This window comes from Centropristis striata, chromosome 18 (assembly GCF_030273125.1).
Source record: "Centropristis striata isolate RG_2023a ecotype Rhode Island chromosome 18, C.striata_1.0, whole genome shotgun sequence".
Classification (NCBI taxonomy): Eukaryota; Metazoa; Chordata; class Actinopteri; order Perciformes; family Serranidae; genus Centropristis; species Centropristis striata.
Window position 1 is genome coordinate 3,148,067 of NC_081534.1, and position 27,523 is coordinate 3,175,589.

Genomic DNA, 27,523 nt, shown 5'->3' on the forward strand with positions numbered 1-27,523 from the left:
ATTTACATTCCATAATAGATCGAAATGAAAACACGCTGTAGAAGGGCAGAGAGAAAGAGAACAGGAGGGAGACGGAGACGTGGAGAGAGTGTGGGAGAATAAGGAGAGGAAAAACAAAGCCTTACATTGTTGACTGTTGCATTTCTTGTTTACAAGCCCACTTGGGATTATGGGATTTACAAAATGTGTTAACTTTTTTTGAATTATTGTGAGCAGCTGTGGACAGGAGTCTGCAGCTAAATAATTAAAGAGAAAATGTAATTGAGAGGAAAAGATTTTAGGAGGCAAGGAAATGGGGGAGGTTGAGGAGAAGAGGAGGTAATGAGAGGAAGTAGAGTATAGGAGGTGAGAAGTGAGGTGAGAAGAGAAGAGCAGTGAAGGAGAGCAGAAAATTGGTACTTTTGAGCATTTTAATCTTTTGAAATAAGAGCATCTCAGGGATGAAAGTAAGATTGACAGGCAGGGGGAGTGTTGGGAGCCAACAGGAGACATGTAAGGGTTATTTCAGGCTCTGTTGTTGGGTAATTGGCTGGAAGTGGGAGGGACTTGAAGACAAGTGATTTATAGCGACAGTAATAGATTATTTTAGAGACCCCATACCCCATCTTATGTGTCATATATACAAGCCTGTTATTACAACACATATTCATGTTAATTGTTGGGTGGCATCCTCTAAAGCAGTGATTCCCAACCTTTTTCTTGAGAGACCCACATTTTTACCATTGTAAACTTTGGCGACCCCCCATTGTCCATTGCTTCTATGAAGCTGAACTCAATGTGACTTTCATGGTACCCTCTCTTTTTCTTTTTGAGATATTCAGCATTTTCGTCCCCCTGACGCATCGCCATTTTTCCATTAGCTCTGTGTTTCTGTTGTTAAGTGAGGTTGCCGCTATGTGAGGTTACCGCTAGGCGAGGTTACCACTAGGTGAGGTTACCGCTAGGTGAGGTTACCGCTAGGTGAGGCTACCTCTAGGTGAGGTTACCACGAGGCGAGGTTACCGCTAGGTGAGGTTACCACGAGGCGAGGTTACCGCTATGTGAGGTTACCGCTATGTGAGGTTACCACTAGGTGAGGTTACCGCTCGGTGAGGCTACTGCTAGGTGAGGTTACCGCTAGGTGAGGTTACTGCTAGATGAGGTTACCTCTAGGTGAGGTTACCACGAGGCGAGGTTACCGCTCCGTGAGGTTACTACTAGGCGAAGTTACCGCTAGGTGAGGTTACTGCTAGGTGAGGTTACCTCTAGGTGAGGTTACCACGAGGCGAGGTTACCGCTAGGTGAGGTTACCTCTAGGTGAGGTTACCTCTAGGTGAGGTTGCCGCTAGGTGAGGTTACCGCTAGGTGAGGTTACCACGAGGCAAGGTTACCGCTAGGCGAGGTTACCTCTAGGTGAGGTTACCGCTAGGTGAGGTTACCGTTAGGTGAGGTTACCGCGAGGCAAGGTTACCGATAGGTGAGGTTACCACTAGGTGAGGTTACCGCTATGTGATGTTACCGCTATGTGATGTTACCGCTATGTGAGGTTACCTGTGTATACTGCAGGAGGGATGTTACACATGTCCTTATTCTCGCGATATAGCCTTTATTTTTTAAACTTTTCTAGAGTGATTTTTCTATTTAAATAAATGAATCAACTTTTAATGTAGCCCTTATTTAGTTGTTTTTGTCCCACTAATGAATTAAATGCTGTCAATAGCTGTCCTTTTTCATTTCTATGCTTAGGTTTTTATAGGCATTTTTCTATCTGCTTTGTGTAGCAGAGTGGTTCTTCAAGCCATTTAGAGAGTTACAAGGGATTTTACAACTGTAAATGGAATTGGCTACAGCAATTTATTGAAATTTAAGTGATATATGTGTTCAAATGCAAATCACAAGTCAAAACAACGCTAAATTTGGCTGAATTATAAAATGTATAAGTGGTCAAATGAAGAGCCATTTGGGAGCAGAAAGAGCTGAGACAAATGATCCGGATCACTAAAAAGAGACAAAATTCTCATCACTAGCTCAAACAAATAATGACGTTGACCCAAGAGACTGCTGTTCATGTCCACAGTGGAACAAAGTCAACACTGAGTTATTTTAACATATGAACGCAAGTTAACTTAGGTCACATACGGAAAGTAGGTTAAATTGAGTATGTAGCCTAAACTTTCTTTCTTTCTTTCTTTGCCAGGCAAACATCTTCCTCACTGCTGCTATTGCTTATTTTTGTCTATCCTGATAAAAGTATGATGTATCAAGCTGTGGGTTTATGTTATGTCACCATGCAAACGCTGAATGCTAATTACAGCCTCTCTGCTTCTACAACACACATGTTGACATGCAGGTTAATGAGCCTCACTGTTCTCATTAACATCTCTCCCCCCTCTCTCTGTGTGTTCAATTGCTTTCCAGAGAACCTAAAAACACATCAGGAGAACAGCAGATATACAGTGTGTTTATCTCTCTGCTGTAGGCTGTAGTGGATGTGACACAGATTGTTTAAACTCACTCATGTGGTGTAAACACTCCCTCTGGATACAGCAGCTAGTGTTGAATTGTCCCTATCGGTCCCATTTTTCATACTCATATCACGCTTCATATATGTCAAATCAACTGCAACGGTTTCACTTGTTAAATATAAAAGTCCTGGCTGTCAGAATTATAGTGTGTTTTATCTTCACTGTATTCCTTGAAAAAAAAGGTCTGTTTGTCGTTTGAGGTTTAGCATGGGTTTAATAATTCATAAGTGCCTTGAAACCCATCTACAATGCTTTTAAGCTTCAAACACTCCACTGTTCTTGTCACTTCACCACTGATAAGCTTCAGCTATGAAGGGCTGAAACAATGGGTTAGAGATTTAATGATAACATGTTTCAAACAGGCACATTCACTGGGCTGATGTTGAGGTTTTAGGAACATCATCAAGACACATTTTGACTAATAGTTCACACATTTAGAGTACCTGCAGTTAGGGCAAACACAACTGTTAAAGGAATAGTTCATCATTTTTGAACACTTAAATTGCTTTCTTACAGAGAATAAGATGAGAAGATTGATTACAACTGAATATTTCTTAATATTTGTGAAGTAAAATAGTTGAGATCATCATTTTATACTTGATTGTACCATGCCATACTGATCTAATAAACAAGATAAAATGTCAAAATTAGAGGTGCTGCTAGGCAGATCGTCTCCATTTCCTCCCGCTGTACAAAAGTGAAGCCAAAATATCTCATATATGGCCGCTGCCATCTTGTGCTGTCATAATTTTGAGCCAGAGTCTGCGCAGTGGTGAGCTGCAGTATCAAGTTCGTGCCCAAATGAATGAAATAATTGATTAAAACTTAGCTGATTAGAAAAATTACACTTTTTCCCAATTCCAGTTCTTTTGTTTTTAGTTTGGCTCATGTCCCATCCACAAACATGGAGGGCATGGGTTTATGATCTATACTGTCTATAATGAGCAATCAATATTTTTTTGGTTTCACTTTTGTGGCGCTCTCAGACATCCATATTTATATATAGTCTGTGTTCTTTTGTACAGCAGCTAATCAGGGCACCTATTTAAATGGGTTTCCCTTATGGCAATAGTAATTATAGGTGCAAGTGAGGATATAAAGTATAAAAATTTACAAAGTTGAGTGTGGAACCAAAAGTCAATGTTGTAATTTTGAGTTACATGTATAAGTTTAATTCCACGAGTAGGTATGTCACTTTTTACATCACCTACGTTACTACCATACATCCTGCAGTAGATATTTTGCACCAAACTATCTTTTCCCAAGCCTAACCATGTAGTTTTGTTTCCTAAACCTAACCAAACTCATGCTTTTTTCCCCTTCCTTCATTACCCTGGACCTTTTATCTGCACTCGGCTCGCGGGGGGCTGGAGCTGATCCCAGCTGACATTTGGCGATATTGTGACAGACAATCACACTCTTATTCACACACTGCAAAAAAGGTGTGTCTAAAAACAAGATAAAAACACTAAATCTGAGGGAAATGATCTTGCTGCATGGACAGATAATTTCACTTGACAAGATTTCTTAAATTAAGATTGTTAAATCTAGAAATGAGCATGTTGAATTTAAAAAAAAAAAGAACTCTTAAAACAAGATAAATTATCTAACACTTCCAAATCTAAAGTTTTTTTTTTATCTTGGTAAGAAACAAATAATCTGCAGTGCATTCTGCTCGGGCCAGTTCATCGCTGCTTGCCGAGTTAATTTCTTATTTTAAGAAATTTAACATGCCTTTTTCTAGATTTAACAATCTTAATTTAAGAAATCTTGTCAAGTGAAATGATCTGTCCATGCAGCAAGATCATTTCCAGATTTTGTGTTTTTATCTTGTTTTTAGACACACCTTTTTTGGAGTGCACCTAAGGGCAATTTAGAGTCACCATTTAAACCTAAGGTGCATGTTTTTGGACTGTGGGAGGAAGCCGGAGAATCCGGAGAACCCACTATGACACGGGGAGAACATGCAAACTCCACACAGAAGAACCTCAGGCCGGAGAGAAAATTGTGACTATTACGTTCAGGTAGATCTCCTACTGGATGCTAGTCATACATGCAATTTCTATTGTTGCTATCTGATTCAGAAGAAACACAGGTGAATATATGAAAAGAAAAAAATCAGTGTGATTTTTCTGTGAGCTTTACAGTAATAAAATGTCCTCATATACCACACACACGCGGGGATGAATAGGTTTGACGCCTACCTTGTTCTACATCCCCCCTTCCCAATCCCCTGCTCTCCATCACTATGGTTACAATGATGCAGGTTACCGTGGCAGCCAAGTCAACCCCACTCTTGTACAAAGGCGCACGTGCAAGTGCTTTACCACACTCAGTCAGACATACGCAGACTGTGACGCTGAACCGTTGAATATAGAGCTCATTCAGCTATTTCTGGATGGAGATGTGGCTGCTGAACTGTCGTCATTTCTGCATTCACCTCTGCCTCCATCATGTTCCACATCACCACAGCATTTCTTGTTGCACTCTCTTTTCTTTACTATCTAATGATGGATGAACAGTTCTCCCTCTCTGGTCTGTTTTCATTCAAAATATCAGTTAAATAAAACATTGAGCAGCATGATTTATGACGCCATTATCAGAAACGTGTATGAAATATGCATCAGGAAGCATCTTATCTGTTGCTGCTAGCACTGAGTACAGTAGCTGTGGCTCTTATCATCCTGTTGGCTCTTCATTGGTAGATTTATTTCCCCCTGTGCGTGTGAAGCTATGCTGCCACCCAGTGTTCATTTTAAAAACTGTCAGACAAGTTTGTAATCGGCTTTCTCTTCATGTTTTGTTGCAGGTTTCTCAAAAGAAAGACTTACAGGATAAATGCCAGATCAAACGGAGGTAAACATTTTTTACACTACAAGCAACATTGTCTCAATCACGCTTATAAAAATACATGTTTAATTGTTGTATGTTTTCAGTTCATACCTTCATACAAGGGTTGCAACCAGCATTTTCTTTTTCATTCATGATTAATTGGAGATTACATTTCATTTTCTAAAATTAACAATGCATTTTTTTAGCAATAAAATCTTAGGAAATTGTAAAAAAATAATATAAAAAATGAAAAAGCCCAAGATGACATGATATATAATTTTTTTAAATAATTGTATTATCTTACTCTTATTAACAGTGTCAAAAGTACACAATGACCATGATAGAAAAGACGAATAAATAAAATAATGGAGAAGAAAAACCCCCACAATTACACATTTGCCAACTATACTATTCTATATTTTGATACTATACAATATCAAATTGAGAGACTAGCCCTTTAAATCATAAATATGTTGGGATAGGAGTGTTAAATGTCAAATATGTTTGTCCTGCTAACACTCAAAAACCAAAATATATGTAGTTTATTTCATGTCAAATGGAGAAAAGCAGTAAATCTTCATTGGAGAAGCTGGAACCAGCATTCTTACTTGAAAAGATCCATGGATTACTAAAATAGATGCTGATTAATAATCTGTCCTTCAATTAATTTATCACTTATTCAGCTCTACTTCATACCCATGCTTTCTTTTTTTAATTTATACTTTTATTTTGAAATCTTTATTTGCAAGATTAGGAGCAATACTATGTGTGAAAGAAAACAAGAGAAGAGAACTGAAAGATGGAAAAAGAAGAAAGAGGATTGCAAAAGAAAAAATTGGAAGCAACAAAGTAAAGAACTAAGGAAGAGATGGAGGAAAGAGAAAGGAACCTGAGTTAAGAACAATAAAATAAATATGACTAATACTGTAATCCAAATATAAATCTGTGTCTGTAGAACTTCCTGAAGTGTTTAGCCTCAAAACCAACTTCTTTCTTTTGGATTAAGGGTATGTGTGCACACCCATATTGGAGTATGTTCATCTTTATCCCTTTTAGGATTTCCTCAGACTTCTTAGTAGTAATCCCATTTCTTCTAATCCAATCCTCCCTCCCAGTCTTCTCCAACATGCTCTCCCACACACATTCTCTCATTTAGACCAGCAGCCATTCATGTTGTTGGACTACTGCTGTCGTTGTTTTGGATTCACGCTGATAAAACGCCATGGACCCTTCTCTCTCAAGACTACACCCAGTGATACCTTGGTAAGGAGACTGTGTGATGTGGGGCAGCGTGCTAGAACCGAGAGGATTAAGGAGAGTCTTGGTGCACAACAAGTTGTTTACAACGTGGCTGATAGAGCTAATTGAATTTATAATGAAGTGCACTGCCTGATTTCATAAATTTGATTTTTATTACAGCTTTATTGACTGTCATTAAACTGTGGCATCCTCATTACAGTCATAAACAGCATTTAACTGGGTAGTTTATGAGGTTTATGTCATAATGTCACAATTAGACTGATGTTTACTTAACTTGACTAATCAACCAAAACTAACCAGGCTTGAGGGCTGAATTTAACGTCCCAAAGCTTGTTTCTAGACAGATTTTTTTTTTCCAGTTAGTCTATTGTGGAGATGAAAAGCAAACCAGGCTAGCCAAGGTGTTTAGCTGTCTTTGAGGGTATTAGCATGAGCTCAGCTACTTTCCTGCCTCCAGACAAACCCACATCCTCACGGCTGTCTGAACAGGGAGAACAGACCATGTGGTTCTCTGTAGGTGGGCGACAGATTGACAAAATGTATGTTACCTTTTAGAGATGCATCCTTCATATTAATAGTCCCAAGATACAGACAGGAATTCCCCTAATACTTTTAAATACAGCTTTTTCTCTTCCTTTTCTAACTGCTGATCATAGAGGATAATGACACAAAGACAGTTAATGTCAGTTGCAAAAAAATAAAGCAAAAACAAATGTCAAAAACAAGTAACAAAGTATGCTCTTATAAGCACATGCAAATTGCAGTTAGGTGTGCAAAGCTAATCTAATTATACATTTATAAATATAAGAAGTTATAATAAATATAATTGTAAAGTCCAATTAGTGAGTCCAGGAAGACCTCAGCTGCCTCCCAGTCCTCCGTCTAGACTGAGACAGAGGGCGGATGAGTAAAAGGTGCAGTAAACAACATTAAGAACATTAATAAAGCATGTTAAAGAATAGCAGAATAGTAGCGTCAGCAGCAGAGAATGAAGTTGCACTCCTTCAGGTCTGAGCTTCACTGTTCTTTGTTTTGGTGCATTCATGTTAGTTAATGTGGGGCCCTCCCTTTGAAACTGTTGGCCCAGCCTGTGTTCATGTCTTATTGGCTAGCTAAACGGTGGAGGTGCACTGCAAACTACCAAGTTTGCATGGGAAAGTGATGCTCGTACAGAAGCCAAACACGACCTGGCTTCCTCAACAAGGGAGTCCCCATGGGTGGAGTACGGTGGGTGTGACTAAGTGTGAGCTAACCCAGTGTAACATTTTAATCTGTAAACACTGTTAGCATTGTTAGCATTGCCATTAGCACTGTCTTGACCCATGGTGGTGGTACAGCGTTATCAGCCAGGTTGCCGCAGTAAATGGGAGTCAACCCCCTCTATCACTGTTAGCCCTCTTGTTGCTTGTTAGCACAGTTAGCGTGCCACCACCATTTCAGCTCAGCCACCTCCATGTTCGCTTGTGACATCAGGTGAGGGTCGTGCCCAGCCAATCCTGGCCCAGACTGACTTTCAGCCCCTAACGAGGTTGAAGGGCCCCGGCAGGAATGATCTCCTGTGCTTACTGAGCTTGTTAGCGACTCATACTCTGGTCCAAACACATGACAGCAAATGGTCACCACAGACTGGTCTCTGAACCTCTACAGGAGCTACAGCTGGCTCTGGCCCTTCTTGTAGGGGCCCCTGAGTTTCCAGCATGAGGTATTTATAGGAGTGAACCGCCTCGACATTCTCCCCCCGGATGGGTTCAGAGGTCAAAGGCTTAGTCTTGTGGAAGTCCACAATCAGCTCCCTGGTCTTGCTTATGTTCAGCTGCAGATGGTTCAATCTGCACCGCCCAATAAAGTCAACAGGAAGGGGAGAGGGAAGGGCCCCGTGGGGCCCCTGTGCTGCTCACCACAGTTCCTGACAAACTGTGGGCTCTTAATGCATTATCCAGGACATAATAGAGTTTACCTCATAGACTGTATATAAATACCTGCATGGAGTTCAGCTCCCAACAGCAGCTCCCTCAGGTTGTCCTGCAGAATCTGTTGATGTGCATGGTGTGCTTCTACTCTCTCTACTACATCGCGGTCAGTCTGTGCATCGGACTGCTCAGGTACACACAAATACTGCAGGAAAACACAGTGAAGCCTTCACAATTTCCTAAAAAAGATTAAGTTAATTTAACCCATAAGAACCCATGGTGACACCCATGTACCAAACACTTTAAATCTTCTAAAATCTCCCATATTCAACTTTATACTTGACCTTAACCCATTAAATCCCTAAGCGACAAATGGTGGTCATGTGACTTTAACAAGAAGTGACTTCTCCAAGATATGCGTGTGACTGGAAACAGAAATGTGAAAAGTAGCTGATTTCGAAAAAAGCTTATTTTTTGTTAGGAGGCTAAGTTTAAACCCATTTAACAATTCTAATCCGTTAATAGGGTGTCCTCTATTGCAGAGGCTGTAGGGTGAATAAAAGCACTGGAAAGGAACATGATCTGTTGTGCTCCCAGCCTTGTTCAAACAGGATTTTTTATAGCGTTGCTGAGTTACGCTACATTATGTTATGTTGTGTCACATAATGTTGTGTCACGCTGCGTTATGTTGCGTTGCTTTACATACTTATTTCAACCCAAACCATGACCCCTCCCTGACCCTAAGCTAGTAGTTCTGATGCCTAAATCTAACCAAGCAGTTAGGTTTCATGGTTTTCATGGTTGCATTTATAACGGCAACCATTTTCATTGTTAAGATATGAGGATTTGTCGGGTTTTTTTCCCTCTTTTATAGCACTAAAAAATCAAAATATAGGACTTTGGACAATAATTGAATAATGGACAAGCCAGTTGCAGACATTAGATTATCTTAGATTAGATTAAACTTTATTGTCATTGCACATGTCACAGGTACAAAGCAATGGAATGCAGATTGCATCCAACAAGAGGTGCTTAAACAGTAATGAAATAACGTATGATACAGTAATATACAGAGTGTAAGGTATGAAATTATATATAAATGTGTCTATGTGAATATCTATTGCTACAGGCTATGAACAGGCTGTAACTATGACTATGATGATACAGTATGAATAACTATACAGTATGAACTTTGGGATATTATGATAGGTGTATTTCACCTATCAACTGTCTGATATTATAGAGGACAAAAGGATGAATGTATTATCATAAAAAACAATTAAAAAGATGAATCATTTAAGAATATGATTGTCAGTTGCAACCTTTAACTGTCACTATGCATCACAATAAACACACTAAAACAGGGGTGTCAAACTCTGGCCCGCGGGCCAAATTTGGCCCGCAGTGTAATTTTATTTGGCCCTCGAGCCAATATCAAATTATTATATTATTATTGTACAATAAAAGCTGACCCGCCGGTATTATACGGCACATTTACCGCTAATACTAGATTTATTATTGTTATTTTATTTTTAAATGTATTAACCTGTTTAAAAAGTTTATTTTGATATTTAAATCAGAAGGATGCAAATAGAAAAGAGGCATACGATTTTTATTTAATTTTTATTTAATAAATTAATGACATTGATGTGTTTTTATATGAAATTTGATTTTGCATGTCTGCACTATTTAGTTATATATTGTATGTTTATAAGCGTTGCTGGTTCCATATTTAATGTTAAAGCAAAACATATTTGGTATATATTAAAAGGTTAATTTGTTCCGCGATTTTATTCAAGTTTTGAATTTTGGCCCATTGTGTATTTGAGTTTGACACTAAAAAATCACTCCAGATTCAGACAAATGTATATTCCTGTGATCTGACAGTGAAGTGAAAGTTGTCGTCATCTTATCTGTGCTCTTCATCACAGTCGACGTTTGACTCAGCACAGCAGGCAGAGCACCAGAGTAACTAATAAGATTAACGATGACTCCATTCCATTAACGTGTGCCAGTGTGAGCCAACATGAGGGCCTTGGCACCGACACACCTAACTGGAACGCAGCCCATTATTAATGTAATTAGTAACACCTGTGTTTGACAAGCCGAAATGTCAGCTGTGAGGAGAAGGTGTTTTATCTCCTCCGAGGGTGTCGTGTAACCCGTTTCCTGTAAAGGCTGCAGTTAATCATCTATGAAAGGAGACTTTAGCAGCCAAGCACTGCCTGTGCTGCTATCTCCTGTCATCAGCGTTAGTTTCTGGGTCATGAGAGAAAGGAGAAAATGGAGGAGAGGAACAGGGTTTTTTTTTTTTTGCTTGGAAGACACACACTGCATAAAATAATGATGACGTCTTTCCAGAAAATGTCTCAGATTTCTTGGTATTTATAGTCTTGTTTTCCCTCTTATTGCCTTGTTTATTAGAAGCAAACATCCGCAGATGGTCGATGGAAGACGTTTTAAAAGCCAAAAGGCATGGAATTACATCCTCATTGACTAATGGCTCTCATTTATGTAATTGATTTTTGGTGTTTAGCCTCGCTCAGGGTTGTAATTACAGGCTTTTTTTTAGCGGGTCAAGTGAAGGACAAATTAAATCACTATGTAAACATTTTGTCAGGAAGATTCAGTAGCAGGATATAGATAGAGTATTATTCAATTTCAGATATTATGGATAGCACATTGTCTGTTCCTCACCCTCCCTCAGAAAGAAATTCTCTGAACTACAAAGGATCTGGTGCTTTCAAAAACACAGCAGGTTTCATGTGAAATTTAAACCCACACCTGCAGGGCATTATTAATAATTATTTCTCATCTTCTCTTTCTCTCCGTCTCCTCAGGTTGTCCTGCAGAATCTGTTGATGTGCATGGTGTGCTTCTACTCTCTCTACTACATCGCGGTCAGTCTGTGCATCGGACTGCTCAGGTACACATAAATACTGCAGGAAAACACAGTGAAGCCTTCACAATTTGCTCCTAAGATTAAGATAATTTAACCCATAAGAACCCATGGTGACACCCATTTAACAAAAACTTTAAATCTTCTATAATCTCCCATATTCAACTTTATACTTGACCTTAACTCATTAAATCCCTAAGCTATATATCGTTAGCCTCATAGCATATTTGCCTAAGTCATATTTGAACGTTTTCGGGGAACAAGAAAAAACTAAATTTTTAGTAAGCCCATTGGTATTTTTAATTGATATTGTAACAGTAATTGTTAAAAAGTGTGAACAAGTTTGCATAAAAAATTAAACACATCGTTTTCATAACAGATAAAAGTGACTTAGGCAGAATATGCCCTGACTAAGGCAATTTTTCTCTTACATATAAATAATGTAGTTTGGTTTGTATGTAGCGGCAAAAATGCCTAATTCAAAGAGATGACTAAGGCAGAAAGTTTTGGACTCTAACAAGTGTTCTGATAGGTTGAGAACATAGGCAATAAGGCAGAAAGATGCAGCAGTGGTAGGAGAGTAAAGTTAGGCAGATATCACAATTTGGCCAAAAAAATGACTTAGGCAATTATGCTATGAGGCTAACGATATGGTGGTCATGTGACATAAACAAGAAGTGACTTCTCCAAGATATGCGTGTGACTGGAAACAGAAATGTGAAAAGTAGCTGATTTCGAAAAAAGCATATTTTTTGTTAGGAGGCTAAGTTTAAACCCATTTAACAATTCTAATCCGTTAATAGGGTGTCCTCTATTGCATTTAACTTGTTCTGACCATATTTCCTGAACAAATGAAAGTCACAATTTTGATATATGTTATGGAGATGCAAAAAAAGGTAAATGGTTATTTGTTTCTATTTATTATTAATGTATTATTAAACAAATCGGAAAAATAATTTGTTGTTAAACAGCACTATTAATGTCACAATTTTGATAAGTGTTGTGGAGGTGCAAAGAAAAAGGCAAGGTTTCTAGTTTATTTATTTTAAAATAAGAAATATTATAAACATAGATACCATAAACGCCCATTGTAACGTTTATGTCACATAACAGATCTTTGACAGTTAGGGGTAGTATTTTTGTGGTTCCCCATAATTTTCCTTTAAGAATAACTGGGTCTGGGTTCTTATGGGTTAAAACAGAATCAATAAATGTTTTTATCCTCTGGTGTGCCTCAGGGTTCATGAGATCAACAGCTTGTTGACTCCATTTGACTACACAACACAACCATCATGGCAGAACCCCAAATACCTCGGTGAGTTGCAATGTTGCTAGTACATTTACTCAAGTAGTTCAATTTTAAGGTATTTGTAGTTTACTCGAGTATGTAAATGTTATACTGTTTTGTACTTTTACATATAAGATTGAGGTTACTACCCATTCAGTGTATATTTATCTAAAAGCTTTTAAGGAATTTGGGGGTCGCCAAATCATTTTGGAAGTCAGCTCTGTCACTGTGTTAAAGTGTTCATGTATTTTAGTCTTTTTGGTCACTTAATGTCTTTTTTTGGTAATTTTGTGTCTTTTTTTTGGTCATTTTGTGTCTTTTTTTGGTCATTTTGTGTCTTTTTTTGTCATTTTGTTTCCTTTTTTTGGACATTTTGTGTCTTTTTTTAGTCATTTTGTGTCTTTTTTTGGGTCATTTTGTGTCTTTTCTGGTCATTTTGTGTCATTTTGTGGTCACTTTGTGTCTTTTGTGGTCAATTTTTGTCTTTTTTGCTCATTTTGTTTCCTTTTTTTGCTCATTTTGTTTCTTTTTTGGGTGATCTTAACTGTGCGTGTGAGATTGTGTTCAGTGAGCGGGGGTCACGGACAACATGCATGTTAAATTGGGGGTCGCAACTCAAAAAGGTTGAGAGCTACTGCTTTAGTCTACAACAGTGTGTAAAACTTAAATTTACAGGGTAAATCAAACAAAGTAATGTTTTATATAGTGCTTTCTTTATGTAAGTAAAAGATCTGCAGCCTGTTGCACCAGCTGTGTGTATGTTAGGGTGTAAAGTCCACACTAAACATTAGTTTGAGACCAAAGCTGTGTGATGTTTGGTTGAGCCATGCAGACATAAGGTTCATCTTAGCTACTCTGGCTTTAATTCAACTCTAACCAAAATATTGTTGCAGAAAATTATGTGCTTTATTCCTCTGGATATAAAAGAGTAAAAGAGAAACAGCTGCTCAGAAAACAAAGTACTTGTTGTGCTGCCAATCACTGTTTATTTCAATTTAGCTGTATTTACATGCTGGCTTACCTTCACTACAAAAACCAGCTGACAAAAAAATAAGAAATAAATAACTACAATTAAGCAAATACATACTTGAAACAAGTCAAATTATCTGCCAGTGCAGTAAGTCCATTTTTCTTTGTAAGAATTATTTAAATAAGTAAAAATATCTCGGCACTGGAAAAACAATGATAGCTTGAAAAAATAACTCCAAATATACTTATTTTTGAGTAATTGTGGCTTGAAAAGGCCAACTGTAGCCAGCAATACTTAAACTAGAAGTGTTTTGGTGAGTAGAAAATGCTTTTGAAATAGCATTCAAACTACATGCAACTAAAACTCTTAATTGGAGCCAATATTTTAGGTAAAAACTCACCATATTCAACAGTTGGATAGCTTAAAAAGCATGGAAAAAGCTCACAATGTCAATCCTAAAAAGAAGTCTTTAAACAATAAGATATTTACATAAGCATATAGATATAAGAAAAAAATACTTGGTAACCCTTTATAGGGCACTCCTAGAAATTGAAAATGTCAACCCTGAAGTGTTTATGGAGGATATTACAAGACTTTTTGCAAAATGTTTCATTTTTATATTGCAAATCGAGGTCGATTGAGTCATTGTTATTATTATATTTATTATAGTACTCTTTCCCACAGCAATCCTAAATAGACAATATGACATCATTTGCATCCGTTACCACTTTTTCTTTTACCTTTAAACTATTTATTATCTTTTTAGACTACTTATTACATATGCATAATGTCTGAATGTCTTTTTAAAGCACCTTATATATGAGAAGCACACGTAAATTTAGTTGTATACTTTTTAAATCCATGTGGTTCTATGAGGAGACCTGTTATAGATGTCTCAAGTTACCAAATATGGTTCTTTGCCTGATAAAGGGTTAACTAGTAACACCAGACCCACTGGTGGAAAGTAAGTAAGTACATTTACTCAAGTACTGTACTTAAGTACAATTTCAAGGTACTTGTACTTTACTTGAGTATTTCAATTTCATGTAACTTTTTACTTCTACTTCAATACATTTTTAGCCAAATATTGTACTTTTTATTTCACTACATTGAGCTGACAGCTTTAGTTACTTTACAGGTCTAGATTTAACATAACATATATGATCAATTTAAAGTGATAAGACTTTTTAAAAAAGTAAATCTTATAACAGTATATTAAGTTGTTAAATGAGCCCTATCTTTACAAAATTAGGACACTGCTTACATAAATGCATCAATACTAAAAATCGAATAATATATAAAACAGTCTGACTGGGTCCATTCTGCATTATGAGTACTTTTACTTTTGATACTTTAAGTACATTTTGATGCAGATATTTTTGTACTTTTACTTCAGTAAGTTTTGAATGCAGGACTTTTACTTGTAGTGGAGTAATTTCACTGTGTGGTGTTTGTACTTTTACTTAACCCATTGAGGCCTGAAAAACCGCTGGGCAATTTTAAAATAAGCCTCTAATTTTCTGGAAATTCTGGAAAAAAAAGTGTGAACTCTTCTACTAAATAATAGATTTTTCAGCCTCTGTAGCAGATAGAAATGAAATTCAAAAAGTATTTGAGAGCTTATACAAATACTACAAAACGACGTAAACGCTTTCCAGGCTTCAATGGGTTAAGTAAAGGACCTAAATACTTTTCCCACCTCTGACCAGACCGTATCAGAAGAGGTAAAGACGAGGCAGAACACAAGCTAACAATGTTGTTCCGGTCGTGTCTTCTCTCCTCCTCTCTCCAGTCGGTGTAATCTCCACAGAAGTGACCTATGTTCTGGGAGGGCTGGTGTTCGCCTGGATCGTGGAGGAGTGGGTCTGGGATTATGCCATAACTGTCACACTGCTGCATGTCGCCATGACTGTAGCAGGTAAACACACACGCACAGATACACACAAAGTGGATCAATAAAGCGGAACGACTGATAGGATTTGAAGCATGGTTATGTAACTGGATACTGGCTGTTGTTTAGAGATGGACACCGCCCTACAAAGTATCTTTAGACACTTTATTTTTATTTTTACATTACATTTTATTGTATTTTATTGTATTTTTATATTTTATTGTTTGAAGTATGCCTAGGTTGTTCTTTTTATTTAATTATTTAATTGTGTTGTTATTGTCTCTGTGTGTAATGCTGCTGCTACACTGTAATTTCCCAGCTTGGGATAAATAAAGTCTATCTATCTATCTATCTATCTATCTATCTATCTTATTTCTACATGTATTGACGATGTAATTTTTATGCTAAAAAATCATGACCATTTATTTGACCTTTGACCCCAAAAGTGTAGTAACTGCACACTGGTTTTGCCGTAAACGGTTCTAATTGTAATGCAGTAACTATAATGTTGTTGTCTTTTTTCAGCTTTTATATTTTGTTTTCAGTGAATAAACATTTTCAAATGGATTTTGTTATAAGTGTATTTAAGATTTTTTTTTAAAGATTTGTGTATTTTAGGCTCAATACTATAAAGTAATGTTTTATTTTAGTCTTAATATCATTTCATCTCACTTTTTTTACTTATTATTTACTGATTCTTGTCTTCAGTATTCAACACAATGAAAAAATACATGGCTGCACTGTATCGCAGTCAAAGTGAATTTACTGCAGTCTGCTTTGGTTTTGAGTTGGATTTTGTTATTTATTTAATTATTTATCTGAAATAACGCAAAATTGAAAGCTTAAACCTTGTCACAAGATAAAAAAGACATCAAGGAGTTCATTTGTAGTTATAACTCAATTTCGACCAAAAATTTAGTTACTGCAGTTGTAGGGCAGTGTACACAAACACACAGGCACTATCCAACTGTGTTTTAGAATTTAAGAAAGCCGAAACAATTGTTGTTGTTGTTGTTGTTGTTGTTGAATTTGAAGCATGTTTCTGTGTTTCTGCAGTGATGTCAGACTTCCCTTCAGCTGAGCACTGGTGGATCGCTCTGGGTAAGATTTCTCCTTTCTTCTTCTTCTCTCTGCTCCTCCATGTGCATCCTTATCTGTCCCCAATCCCATTTACAGATGAAAACTCCACTCTCTCTGAACACAATGTAAAGCCTCCGAGGCAAATTTGTGATAAGTGATATTGGGCTTTATAAATAAAATTGACTTGAGTCTCTTTCTTTCCGTCTCCTTCTCTATCTGGCCAAGATATTACTTTTGCCAGTTCCCAGACTCACGATAACTCATTCTCCACATCCAGGCTTTTTAAGGACAGCTGCAGGCTGCCAAACCTTCATTTGATTGATCTCCTTTTCTTATTTATTTAATCCCTCTGTGTGCAGGTTCAGGCCTGGTGATGATGATATTTGGAGGACAGCTCATGGCCTATAAACTCTTCAGAAGCAACTTTGTCTATCCAGCTGAACTGCAGAACTTCTAATGAACACAACGAGGAAAGCTTTTACTTGGCTGACTGGTTAATCTTAGATCCAGATATATCCCAGTGGGTTCACTTTTCAAAGACTGTACTGCTAGGTTCATGTTAACATCGATTTGAGTAACTGCATGTCTATCCAGGGTAAACATATAATGTATAAAGCAACCACAAGGAACACTTTCTCTAGATAACTTTGATTTTAACTAACAGTCACATCCCTCCTTGTACAAATGGCCCAACTTTGTCTATTTTCTAAAGCATATTGTGTACAGTTTAAATATTGTTTTGTATTGTTTCTTTACAAACTTCATACTATGAGCTAAAGTTAATATGAGACATGGTATCTGTAGCATTCTGTGAGACTAAAGTTGTAACTTCAAATTCAAAACAAATCTACTAATAGATATTTTTCCGATGGTGAGTTAAGTCTCCAAATCTTCTGACGTAATCATAGTTATAGTCATGTGTCATTTGTATAATGTCGTAGTCTAATAAAGACAATTACTACCTGTATTTAAAAAATATATTTACATTAAATACTTGAAGCAAAATATATTTTGTGTGTTTTGTTTATTTTTATATGTGTGAAAGTAAAAGAGCTAGGGCTGGAGTGGCACTTAACCTTCTGAATAACCGAATTTAAAAAAGAAAACGTAAACGGATATGAATGAATTAGGCCTCTTTTGCAGTTTTTTTTTTACAGCTGTAGAAATGTTTCATGTGTCAAGAACTATTTTGTGTATGTATAATTAAAATGTCTGCAGGAATATTTTCAATAATGAGCTTTCATAAGGTAGAAAAGATGGACACATACATTTCCTATCCGAAGAAGCACAAACTTAAACTGTTATTACACTTGACAGCTGACCGCGCAAAAGTACAATATTTGCCTCTAAAATGTTGTGGAGTATAAAGTTAAATAAATGGAAATAAAAAAGTTCCACCACTGATTATATGTTTTCTACACTATTTTAATGTGACAGTTTTATTTACTTTGCAGATTTAAGTTTTACATACAAACCATGTGATGAGTTTATCACTATGAAGCTGTTGTAGACTGAAGTAATAGCAGCTCCACCAGCAACAACATTAAACAGTAATATTAACCCTTTGGTATAATATGGATATCTTATTTTCTAATGAGGGCCATTTTGTTCCATACTTACTTGTGGTGCAAAGTGTGAAAGTCACAAAACAAGTAGCATTTGGATGCATTTCGACACTTGTGACAACATGAAAGCTCGGTGTAGAATTTGTAAAGTGAAGCTCTCCTATTGAGCAGGGTCCACTAATAACTTACACAGCCATTTTTATAGGCATTTTCTATTTGCTGTGTGTAGCAGAGTGGTTCTTCAAGCAAGTTAGAGAGTTACAAGGGATTTTACAACTGTAAATGCAATTTGCTACAGCAATTTATTGAAGTTTAAGTGATATATGTGTTCAAATACAAATCACAAGTCAAAACAGTGCTAAATGTACTGAAGCACACAAAGTAACTAACTCGAACACATGGCAGGAATTCAGGTGGAAGATTATAATCAGATTCTTTAGGACACCAGCAATCATATTTAAAATGGGGCTCACACACTCAGATAAATGCTGGAGAAGTTGTGGTACATACATTGGTAACCATATTCATATATTTTGGACATGCCCTAAACTGAAAAAATTCTGGGATGAGGTTTTTGATGCACTTGGAAAAGTATTCCAGAAAAGTTTTAATAAAGATCCCAAGATGGTAATGTTTGGACTCATACCAAATTACATAACTGGAAGGGGGAAAAATATATTTTACAATTACTGATTTCAGCTCTTAAATGTATTACAGTTAAATGGTTAAAACCCGACCCTCCAACATACAATATGTGGATTGAGAAGGTCTGGGAAATTTATCACATGGAACAAATAACTTACTCCTTGAGGCTTCAAAAAGATATATTTGTTAACAGATGGAGACCTGCCATGACCATACTAATGCAATAATCTCATGTTACCTTTATTTTATTTTACTTTATTTCACTTAATTTAATTTGATTTATTTCCATTAACACAGTTTATTATTTAATTACTTATTGTTTGTTTGTGTTACTTTGGTTTAACTATGTCATTTATACATATTTGACTTGATGTATATGCTTTAATGCTGTATTAAGCAGATCACAAATGAAAAACAGCAGACTAAATGTGAATTTGTATGTATATGTTTGTATATGCTGCAAAAATTGAAATAAAATTTAAGTTTAAAAACAAAAAAAAAAACAGTGCTAAATTTGGCTGAATTATAAAAGGTATAATTGGTAAAATGAAGAGCCATTTGGGAGCCGAAAGAGCCGGCTCTTCTTGTTGAGCTGAGACAAATGATCCGGATCACTGAAAAGAGACCAAATTCCCATCACTACCCTATTACACTTGAGAGCTGAGCGCGCAAAATCAGACAAACTCAAAACATTATTGACCCTTATCTGACTCCGTAGTTTCACTCTCAATTAGGCCACGTGTTTAGTTTAGTTACGGCTGAATAAACTCTGCTAACACTAGCGATAACCATAGACTTTATATAAATAACTTACCACCGAGGAAATGCCAAGAAACGGGTTAGTGTTCGGGATCCAGAGGATCTTCAGCGCTGAGGAGCGACTGAACTCCACTGCGGTAAGATAACATGTGTTAGCATGGCGAGCTAACCAGCTAGCTTAGAGGCAGTAAGTTACCACTAGCTAGCTGTAAATACAAAAAAAACGCTGACATTTAAATTTCACAGTAATACAGCCTGGCTAGTTCAGTTGAATAAGTTAAATCAACATTAGTATCTCTAAAGTTACAAAATGTGTTATTGTTATAATAAGGTTAGGCTGTAGAGCAGACCTGGGCATTGGGCGGCCCGCGGGCCACATCCGGCCCGTTGGCTGTCCTTGTCCGGCCCGCGTGAGGTTACCAAGAAATTAGAAATCAATATAACCGCAGTGCTTTTATTTTGAAAAAAAAAAAAAGCAAACATTATCATTAGCACTAGAGCTAACAAGCACTTTTACTATAGTTAAGACAACAAATATAGCCACTAATATGTATGACAGAATAAAATAAACTTTAACAAACCTTGTGTCCTGTCAGTCAGCCACTATAGAAGCCTTTTTGATACTTTATATCAACTTTATATGAATTACTACGCACTTGTTATTGTTTACCGTTCGTTTTTTCATTTAACCGTTCTACCGGTTATTTCCTGTCACTACCTTTCAAAATTAAAGCACCCGTTTTACACTGGACGGCACCTTTTCAAAATAAATGCATCACAACGTTGTAAAACACCTTGAAAATTTACAGACATGAAAAACAAGCTATATAATACAAAAACATAAATATGAACCTTGCTGAAGGTCATTTACAGTTGTGTTTAAAATAAATGGAAAAGTGATATAGTGATTGGAGTATTTACTAGCCTACTTTTTACTGCTATACTTGATTTACCAAACCAATATTTACAAAACCAATAATAACAATTTACCATTTATACTAATTTACTATATTTTATAAAGCGATTACATTAATATTGAGCAGAATTTAGTTCCGAGTTTTGGTCGGGCCCCTGCAACCTTCGTGGTATTGGTCATGTGGCCCCTTGGGAAAATTAATTGCCCACCCCTGCTGTAGAGAATGTGCCACTGTTCACCTTTAGTTTACTTGAGGCTAAACTGGCTCACACCAGTTAATAAAGACATGTAAAGTTTAATTAGTGGAAGTTATTCAAATGCAACAAGATTATCTCCTCAAACTTGACCGTTAAAGTCTTCAGGACGAAATGTTTATATAAAGGTCTTATGAAGCTGCTAAATAGTACCAAATAAGATAATAATCTGCAATTATATTTATACAGATATTTGTATTTTTTAATTATGTTTATTTTGTTGAAAAGTATACAAATTAAACTATAATCTTTTTTTGTACACATTTTGTACAATTGATCTTGTTTCCAAACTTTTGGCCTGTAGTGTACAAATTTAAATATTGTGAAACTTATTTTACATTGTAACACAGTACAGTTGCATCCATGTGGTGTGTGTTAACACACAGACTAATCTATTGGTTAATTCTCTCAAGTGATGTTACACAGAGACTAAATTGATTGTGAAAACTGTTATTGGTAGAGTCCGTTCGATCATCTTCGGCAGCAGATGGATGATGTCCTGGGAGATGGAGGGATCCTGAAAGAGGTGGTCCAACCTGGAGAGGGCCCACCTGTACCTGAAAATGCTTCAGTATTGAGTATTTACACATGCAATCTTGCTTTAAAAACTCCTTGTGCGGTTTGTCAAACGAGTTTGTCCTGCAGTAACCTCTCTTTCTTCTCCTTCTCCCACAGTCCATTACTCTGGCTTCCTGGAATATTCTGACCGGCCTTTTGAAACCACCACAAACCTCAAGTACCCGCGGATGATGAAGTTGGGGAGAGGTCAGTAATTGTTTCAGCAGTTTTCTCCTCGATTGGAAAAACATCACAGCTTTTCATCATTTCACCAGATGTGACTCTGGCTGGCCTGGAGCTGGGGCTGCAGACCATGCGGAAAGGAGAGTTCTCTCGTTTCCTCCTGCAGCCCCAGTATGCATACGGGGACATGGGCTGTCCTCCGTTAATTCCCTCTGCAGCGGTGGTTCTGTACGAGGTTCAGATCCTCGACTACCTCGACTCAGCACAAGTGGATGACTTCATCGCGATGTGCCCGGTAGGGAGGCTTCAGGTGTCTGAGAGTCCTGAGAGGTCGGAAATTACATAAGACATCGCTCATGCACTTGACAATAAATGTGTGCTTATATGATGCTGTGAAGAGATATATTTTCACCAGTTATACATGCATTTTAATCCATGCAGTTATAGCTTATGAGCTATTGCTCTTTTATAATGCATTTTTAGGCCCCGTTCGCACGAGGACGCTCGTGGGAAAAAACGACAAAATATTTTATGGGAAGTGCCTTTCGTTTAGACGGTGACGGCGTTTTGGGGGCTTAAAGACGCAAAAATCTGAAACCACCCTCCAAAGTGGAAAAGTTAAATCCTCTCCTCCGTAGCGTGTCGTCTACACTGATAAGACACAAAACTCTGATCTGATCTGCTCACGTCACGTATGTGTTTACGTCACATACATGCTCCAGTACAGGAAATAAACAAACGTGGGATTATTTCCATGCGTCGGACCTTCAAGCTGCTCTGGCAGCTCTAATAAACTTACAGGAGTCTTTCCACCAAATGTACAGGATATGTAGAGATAGTATTAGTGAACAGAGAAGGATCTGTAAAAACCTCCATCACATTTTGGATGCAGCAATTCGTCGGAGGCGAGCCAGACGGCTGTGAACGAGACCTGGGAGATCTAGTGATGGTGGAGAACTTTGTGGAAGGAGTAGCTGATGAAAATGTGTGGCGTGAAAACTTCTGCATGCCCAAAGATGCTCTTATGGCTTTAAGTGATGCCGCCTGGCTGCAAATCGAATTTCACACACTTTTGCGTCACCGTATGCAGCAGATTTCCTCCTGAAAACGCTCGTCTAAACGAGGAATAAAAAGTGAAGACGCGACGCCACTTTTGCGTCTTCTGTTCAGACCGTCCTCGTGTGAACGGGGCCTTAAGCAAAAATAAGACAGGAAGGTAGAAATATTGCTTGGGAGAATCTGTTTGTATTGTTGGCTACTTTGCATTCCTCTGTGCCTTCTCTGTCTTCAGGAGGAGCAGAACACAGTTCCTCTGTCCACACTTCTCGAGGTTGTCACCACACTACGCAGCTTTGGCAACCGTTGCTTCAACCAGAGCCGCTATGACAACGCCAAAGATCGCTACAAACAGGTAAGTCTTACAGAGTATATATTAGGGCTGCACAATTAATGGAATTTTAATCGCGATCACGATTTTGGCCGCCACAATTAAATTAACCTGATCGTCGGTAATATTTCCATTTTAAAATGCGGCTCTCCTGCATATCTAATCAAACACTTTCTACACCAGTAGTCCACCAACCACCAGGGGGCGGGGCCGTTTTTCTCCCCTGAAAAAAGCCTGGTTGCTGATTGGATAGATCTGGACGCCACAACAACACACGTCATTTGTAAAAGCCGGCAAAGCAGTGTTGGCAACTTAGCAACTTTGTGGCTATATTTAGCGACTTTTCAGTACCCCTTAGCGACTGTTTTTCAAAAAAACAACTGGCAACAAACCCAGCGACTTTTTCTGGTGTTATTGGAGACTTTTTGAGACTCGTTCTTACGCTTCTTAACGGCGGCTCGTTAAGAAGCGTAAGAACGAGTCGAAGCAGCCCAGTCCTCCTGCAGCAGTCTCTCCCAGCTGCAGAGCCAGAGAGGATGTTAAGCCCTTAGTGTCCGGTCTGCAAATTGCTAATAGGCTAACAGTTAACTCTGTAGCAGTACAGTGTGTATGTGCTGCTGCTGCAGGAGGTGTACACTTAGCGATCTCTGTTTACAACAAGCACCAGACACTCTGTTCACACACTATAAACTGTTCCTATTGTTTGTTTAAAAGTAGGTAAATAAAAATGCAATAAAATTCAGATGTTTTCCTAACATGATGAATAATCGTGATTAATAATCGGGATTACAATATTGATCAAAATAATCGTGATTATCATTTTGGCCATAATCGTGCAGCCCTAGTATGTACAGTACAGGCCAAAAGTTTGGACACACACCTTCTCATTCAATGCGTTTTTCTTTATTTTCATGACTATTTACATTGTAGATTCTCACTGAAGGCATCAAAACTATGAATGAACACATATGGAATTATGTATTTAACAAAAAAAGTAGCCACCCTTTGTTTACTAGAATATAAGACATGTTTTCAGTTATTTCACACTTTTTTGTTAAGTACATAATTCCACATGTGTTCATTCATAGTTTTGATGAATTTAAATGTCAATAGTCATGAAAATAAAGGAAACGCATTGAATAAGAAGGTGTGTCCAAACTTTTGGCCTGTACTGTATATATCAAAAAAACATCCTCTGTGTTCAGGTTGTTGTTGCGTTTCTTTTTGTGTATTTGTGAAGGTAAAAGATGTGTTCTGTCCTTGGCCAACAGGCAACAACGCTGCTGGGAAACAGGGAAGCGCAGAGCGCTGCAGAGACAGAGCGGATCAAGGCAGCGCTGCTTCCTCTCTATCTGAACCTTTCTCTCACTGAGCTCCGCCTGGACAGCCCGCGCAAAGCCCTCAAATATGGCAACAAAGCCTTAGAGATAGACTCCGCCAACACAAAGGCTCTCTTCCGCTGTGGTCAGGTCAGACGGGGCTTTTCGTTGTTTGTTTTCCAAACCATCAGATAACAATCCTCACAGGCTCTTAGAGGTCTGATAATGCAAAATTACAGCTGATGGCAGCAACCAGGAAGAGCCAGACGCAATGTTTGTTGTCTTTTTAGTTGGTGGATCTTTCAGGTCAGTGAATGCATTGAAATGCAACTATGGCAACAAAATCATAATGAATAAAACTGGGTTCATTGAATACAAAGAGTCACAGCTTTCCAATGATACCTAATTTATGCAATTCAAAGACTGTTTAGCACCAAAGTATGCAGAAATGTTCCAATACAATAGGTGGAAATAACATATTTATACTGCATGCGAAAAATGGCATGCTTATTGCCCAAAACTGCATGGGATTAGCATAAAGTGGGCATGTCTATAAAGGGAAGACTTGTGGCTACCCATAAAAACAATTTCCATTCAGATATCTCAAGGTCAAAGGTCAAGGGACTCCTTTTCGAAATGGGCTTGCCACTTTTCCCCTCGCTCAAATTTATCCAACTGTAACTTTGGAGCTTTTTTTTTGCCATGATACCAATATATTCCCTGGGTATTTTTGTTTCATATTCTTGTATCAAAGTCGGCCAATACACTGCAAAAAAGGTGTGTCTAAAAACAAGATAAAACACTAAATCTGAGGGAAATGATCTTGCTGCATGGACAGATAATTTCACTTGACAAGATCTAGAAATAAGCATGTTGTACGCGTAAAATAATAAATTACCTCTTAAAATAAGATAAATTAAAGCTGCAAGCAGCGATGAACTGGCCCGAGGAGAGTGCACTGCAAATTATTTGTTTCTTACCAACATAAAAAAATCTTTCGATTTAGAAGTGTTAGATAATGTATCATGTTTTAAGAGTTAATTTCCTGTTTTAAGCATTCAACATCCTATTTCTAGATTTAACAATCTTAACTTAAGAAATCTTGTCAAGTGAAGTTATCTGTCCATGCAGCAAGATCATTTTCCTCAGATTTAGTGTTTTTATCTTGTTTTTAGAAAACACTTTTTTGCAGTGTACAAGGATGCTGCAATCCTCAAAGACATTTTGTCCTTAAGGATCTGAGTGTCTTTATTTGGCTACACAGTTTATTGCATAATATAATTTAGAATCATTATTGGAGGTTGAACTTCCATAATGAAAGAAGAAGAAAACCCTTGCCAAAATGTATGCTATATGCCAAAATAATCAAAGTGTGTATATATATATATATACACACTACTGGTCAAAAGTTTTAGAACACACCAACTTTTCCAGAATTTAATCGAAAATGATGCAGTTTAATGTCTCAGTGTGCTCTGAAATTAATGCACATTTGCAACATTTAAAATTCTTTATTGAGCATGATAGTGTTTTGAAAGTAAAAAAAAGATTCAAAATGACATTTTATGTTGGACTAAAGGACTAAAAAAAGACACAAAATGACTAAAAAAAGAAACAAAATGACTTACAAAGACATGAAAAGAATTCAAAAATGGACAAAATAGCCCAAGACTCCATAGAGTTAAGTTGTTAACCCATTTCTTGTTCCCTGAAAAAGGCCTACTTGTATAATTCTGAAATGTACATTATTTTTCAGTTTTTGTTAAGCTTACCTTTTTTTATTTACCTCTGGCAGTTCACCACTTACCTTTGTACCCTTTCAAGCTGTTCATTTGACTTGAACTGCTTGAATTTCACAAAAAAACTGGAAAAGTTGGTGTGTTCTAAAACTTTTGACCGGTAGTGTATGTATTAAACAACCTAATGCCACTAGGTACCCATGGGCAGCTTTTCCTTCACCTCCAGGTCACTCTGTTAGTAACTGCTCACACAGGAGATAAGTTAGTCCGTTATTATTCAGACTGATGCCTTCTCTGTCAGGCGTATCTGGAGCTGCAGGAGTACGAGAGCGCCCAGGACTGCCTCATATCTGCTCAAGCAAGGAAACCGTTTGACAGTGACATCAACAACCTGCTGAGGAAAGTGGCGATGTAAGATGAACTGTTGATACATTGAGGAAAGTTTAGAGTTCTGTTATCAAGGCAGTATCGCCCAGTTGTAGTTTCAAGATAAAATGGTCAAGTTTATATTCTTTGGCTTTAAATATGTCTTCACATATGCTTATTGCATGACATATTTTAGTTTAAAATCAAAGTGTAACCCTTGTTAACAAATCACTGTGAAGACATATAAATAATCTCCATGTTCCAGGTGCTATAAAGACTGCTTGGACAAACAGAAAGACCTGTACTCCAAGATGTTCAGAGGCTTGAGGAGCAAGTGAAGATGTTAAAATGAGTAAAAAAGAGGTAAGAAATCCTGTCAACCTGTCAGGGACCATCTAATTATATCAGGATTACTTCATCTTTGATCATTTTGATCAGACCCAACAAAAAATGTAAGTATCGATGGACCAGTAGATGATGAAAATAATCAAGTGGTCAAATTTTACTGCCCAGTACAAAATTGGATAGTGTAACTGAATTTAAAGGACCGAAAAACACTTTTCAGAGAGGCTGATTTCATAGATAAAATGTTTGTGTGTTGCAGATGATAGTGTGAAGAACAAGCTTCCAAGTGTCAGCAGCTATTTTTTCTGCACTACTGTGAATTCTAAAAGTTAAACCTTTTGTGTCTTTGTGTGTCATAAAAGGAAGTATTGTACAGATGCATGATTAATTTCCTATAAAATCTGTTAAGTTCTGTAAAATCCTTTAAATGTTTGTAAATAACGTAGCTGAAAATATTTGCATGAAAAGTCACGTAAACATAAGTGGCTGAGTTTTCTATAAAGTTGCTACGTTTCCTTCAAGTCTGTTGAAAAAGACTTACATATTTGCATGGGGACTGATCTATCCTGGGGTGATAATAACAAAAAATAAAAAAATATTTTTCACTGAGATATCTCGTCTTTGTTTTCAATGAACTGGAAAAAGCATGATTTCTTGATTTGTTCTGCCTCATATCAATACGGATGCTTGCTACAGTTTGTTTTAGTAGATAACTGGATTACAGTTCAGTGTGAAATATATGAATCCAGTTTTACAGATTATAATCATCAATGCAAACCGCTAAATGCATCTGGTAACAAAGGAATTCAAAATCCTTGTGACATAGTCACTTATTATTAACAGCTTGTGCATT

General features: G+C 37.3%; 2 protein-coding genes across 4 annotated transcripts; both read left to right on the forward strand.

Moving 5' to 3' along the window:
* Positions 1–10,628: 10,628 nt before the first annotated feature.
* Positions 10,629–17,637, forward strand: tmem244 (transmembrane protein 244). 2 transcript variants are annotated; one of them, XM_059356466.1, is made up of 6 exons: positions 10,629–10,757; positions 11,347–11,432; positions 12,644–12,720; positions 15,456–15,581; positions 16,611–16,655; positions 16,994–17,637. In XM_059356466.1, exons 1-6 carry the CDS (start codon positions 10,701–10,703, stop codon positions 17,089–17,091), a joined length of 489 nt encoding a protein of 162 aa, XP_059212449.1. In that variant the 5' UTR covers positions 10,629–10,700; the 3' UTR covers positions 17,092–17,637. The 2 variants fall into 2 exon arrangements, with proteins under 2 accessions (XP_059212449.1, XP_059212450.1); XM_059356467.1 differs by having other exon boundaries at positions 10,748–10,887.
* Positions 17,638–19,573: 1,936 nt separating this feature from the next.
* fkbp6 (FKBP prolyl isomerase 6) lies at positions 19,574–27,277 on the forward strand. 2 transcript variants are annotated; one of them, XM_059356483.1, is made up of 9 exons: positions 19,574–19,740; positions 21,234–21,351; positions 21,449–21,538; positions 21,607–21,809; positions 22,806–22,925; positions 24,173–24,370; positions 26,279–26,370; positions 26,591–26,688; positions 26,930–27,277. In XM_059356483.1, the coding sequence occupies exons 1-8, from the start codon at positions 19,669–19,671 to the stop codon at positions 26,661–26,663; spliced, it is 966 nt and encodes a 321-aa protein (XP_059212466.1). In that variant the 5' UTR covers positions 19,574–19,668; the 3' UTR covers positions 26,664–26,688; positions 26,930–27,277. The 2 variants fall into 2 exon arrangements, with proteins under 2 accessions (XP_059212466.1, XP_059212465.1); XM_059356482.1 differs by having other exon boundaries at positions 19,576–19,740; positions 26,261–26,370.
* The last annotated feature ends 246 nt before the right edge of the window (positions 27,278–27,523 follow it).

Coding starts and splice junctions, on each gene's coding strand:
- tmem244 (XM_059356466.1), top strand. CDS start 10,701: ATGAAAGGAGACTTTAGCAGCCAAGCACTGCCTGTGCTGCTATCTCCT. Junction 10,758..11,346: donor TGCTATCTCCTGTCATCAGC/GTTAGTTTCTGG, acceptor CCGTCTCCTCAG/GTTGTCCTGCAGAATCTGTT. Junction 16,656..16,993: donor GCACTGGTGGATCGCTCTGG/GTAAGATTTCTC, acceptor CTCTGTGTGCAG/GTTCAGGCCTGGTGATGATG.
- fkbp6 (XM_059356482.1), top strand. CDS start 19,669: ATGCCAAGAAACGGGTTAGTGTTCGGGATCCAGAGGATCTTCAGCGCT. Junction 19,741..21,233: donor AGCGACTGAACTCCACTGCG/GTAAGATAACAT, acceptor TGTTATTGGTAG/AGTCCGTTCGATCATCTTCG. Junction 21,810..22,805: donor ACTTCATCGCGATGTGCCCG/GTAGGGAGGCTT, acceptor CTCTGTCTTCAG/GAGGAGCAGAACACAGTTCC.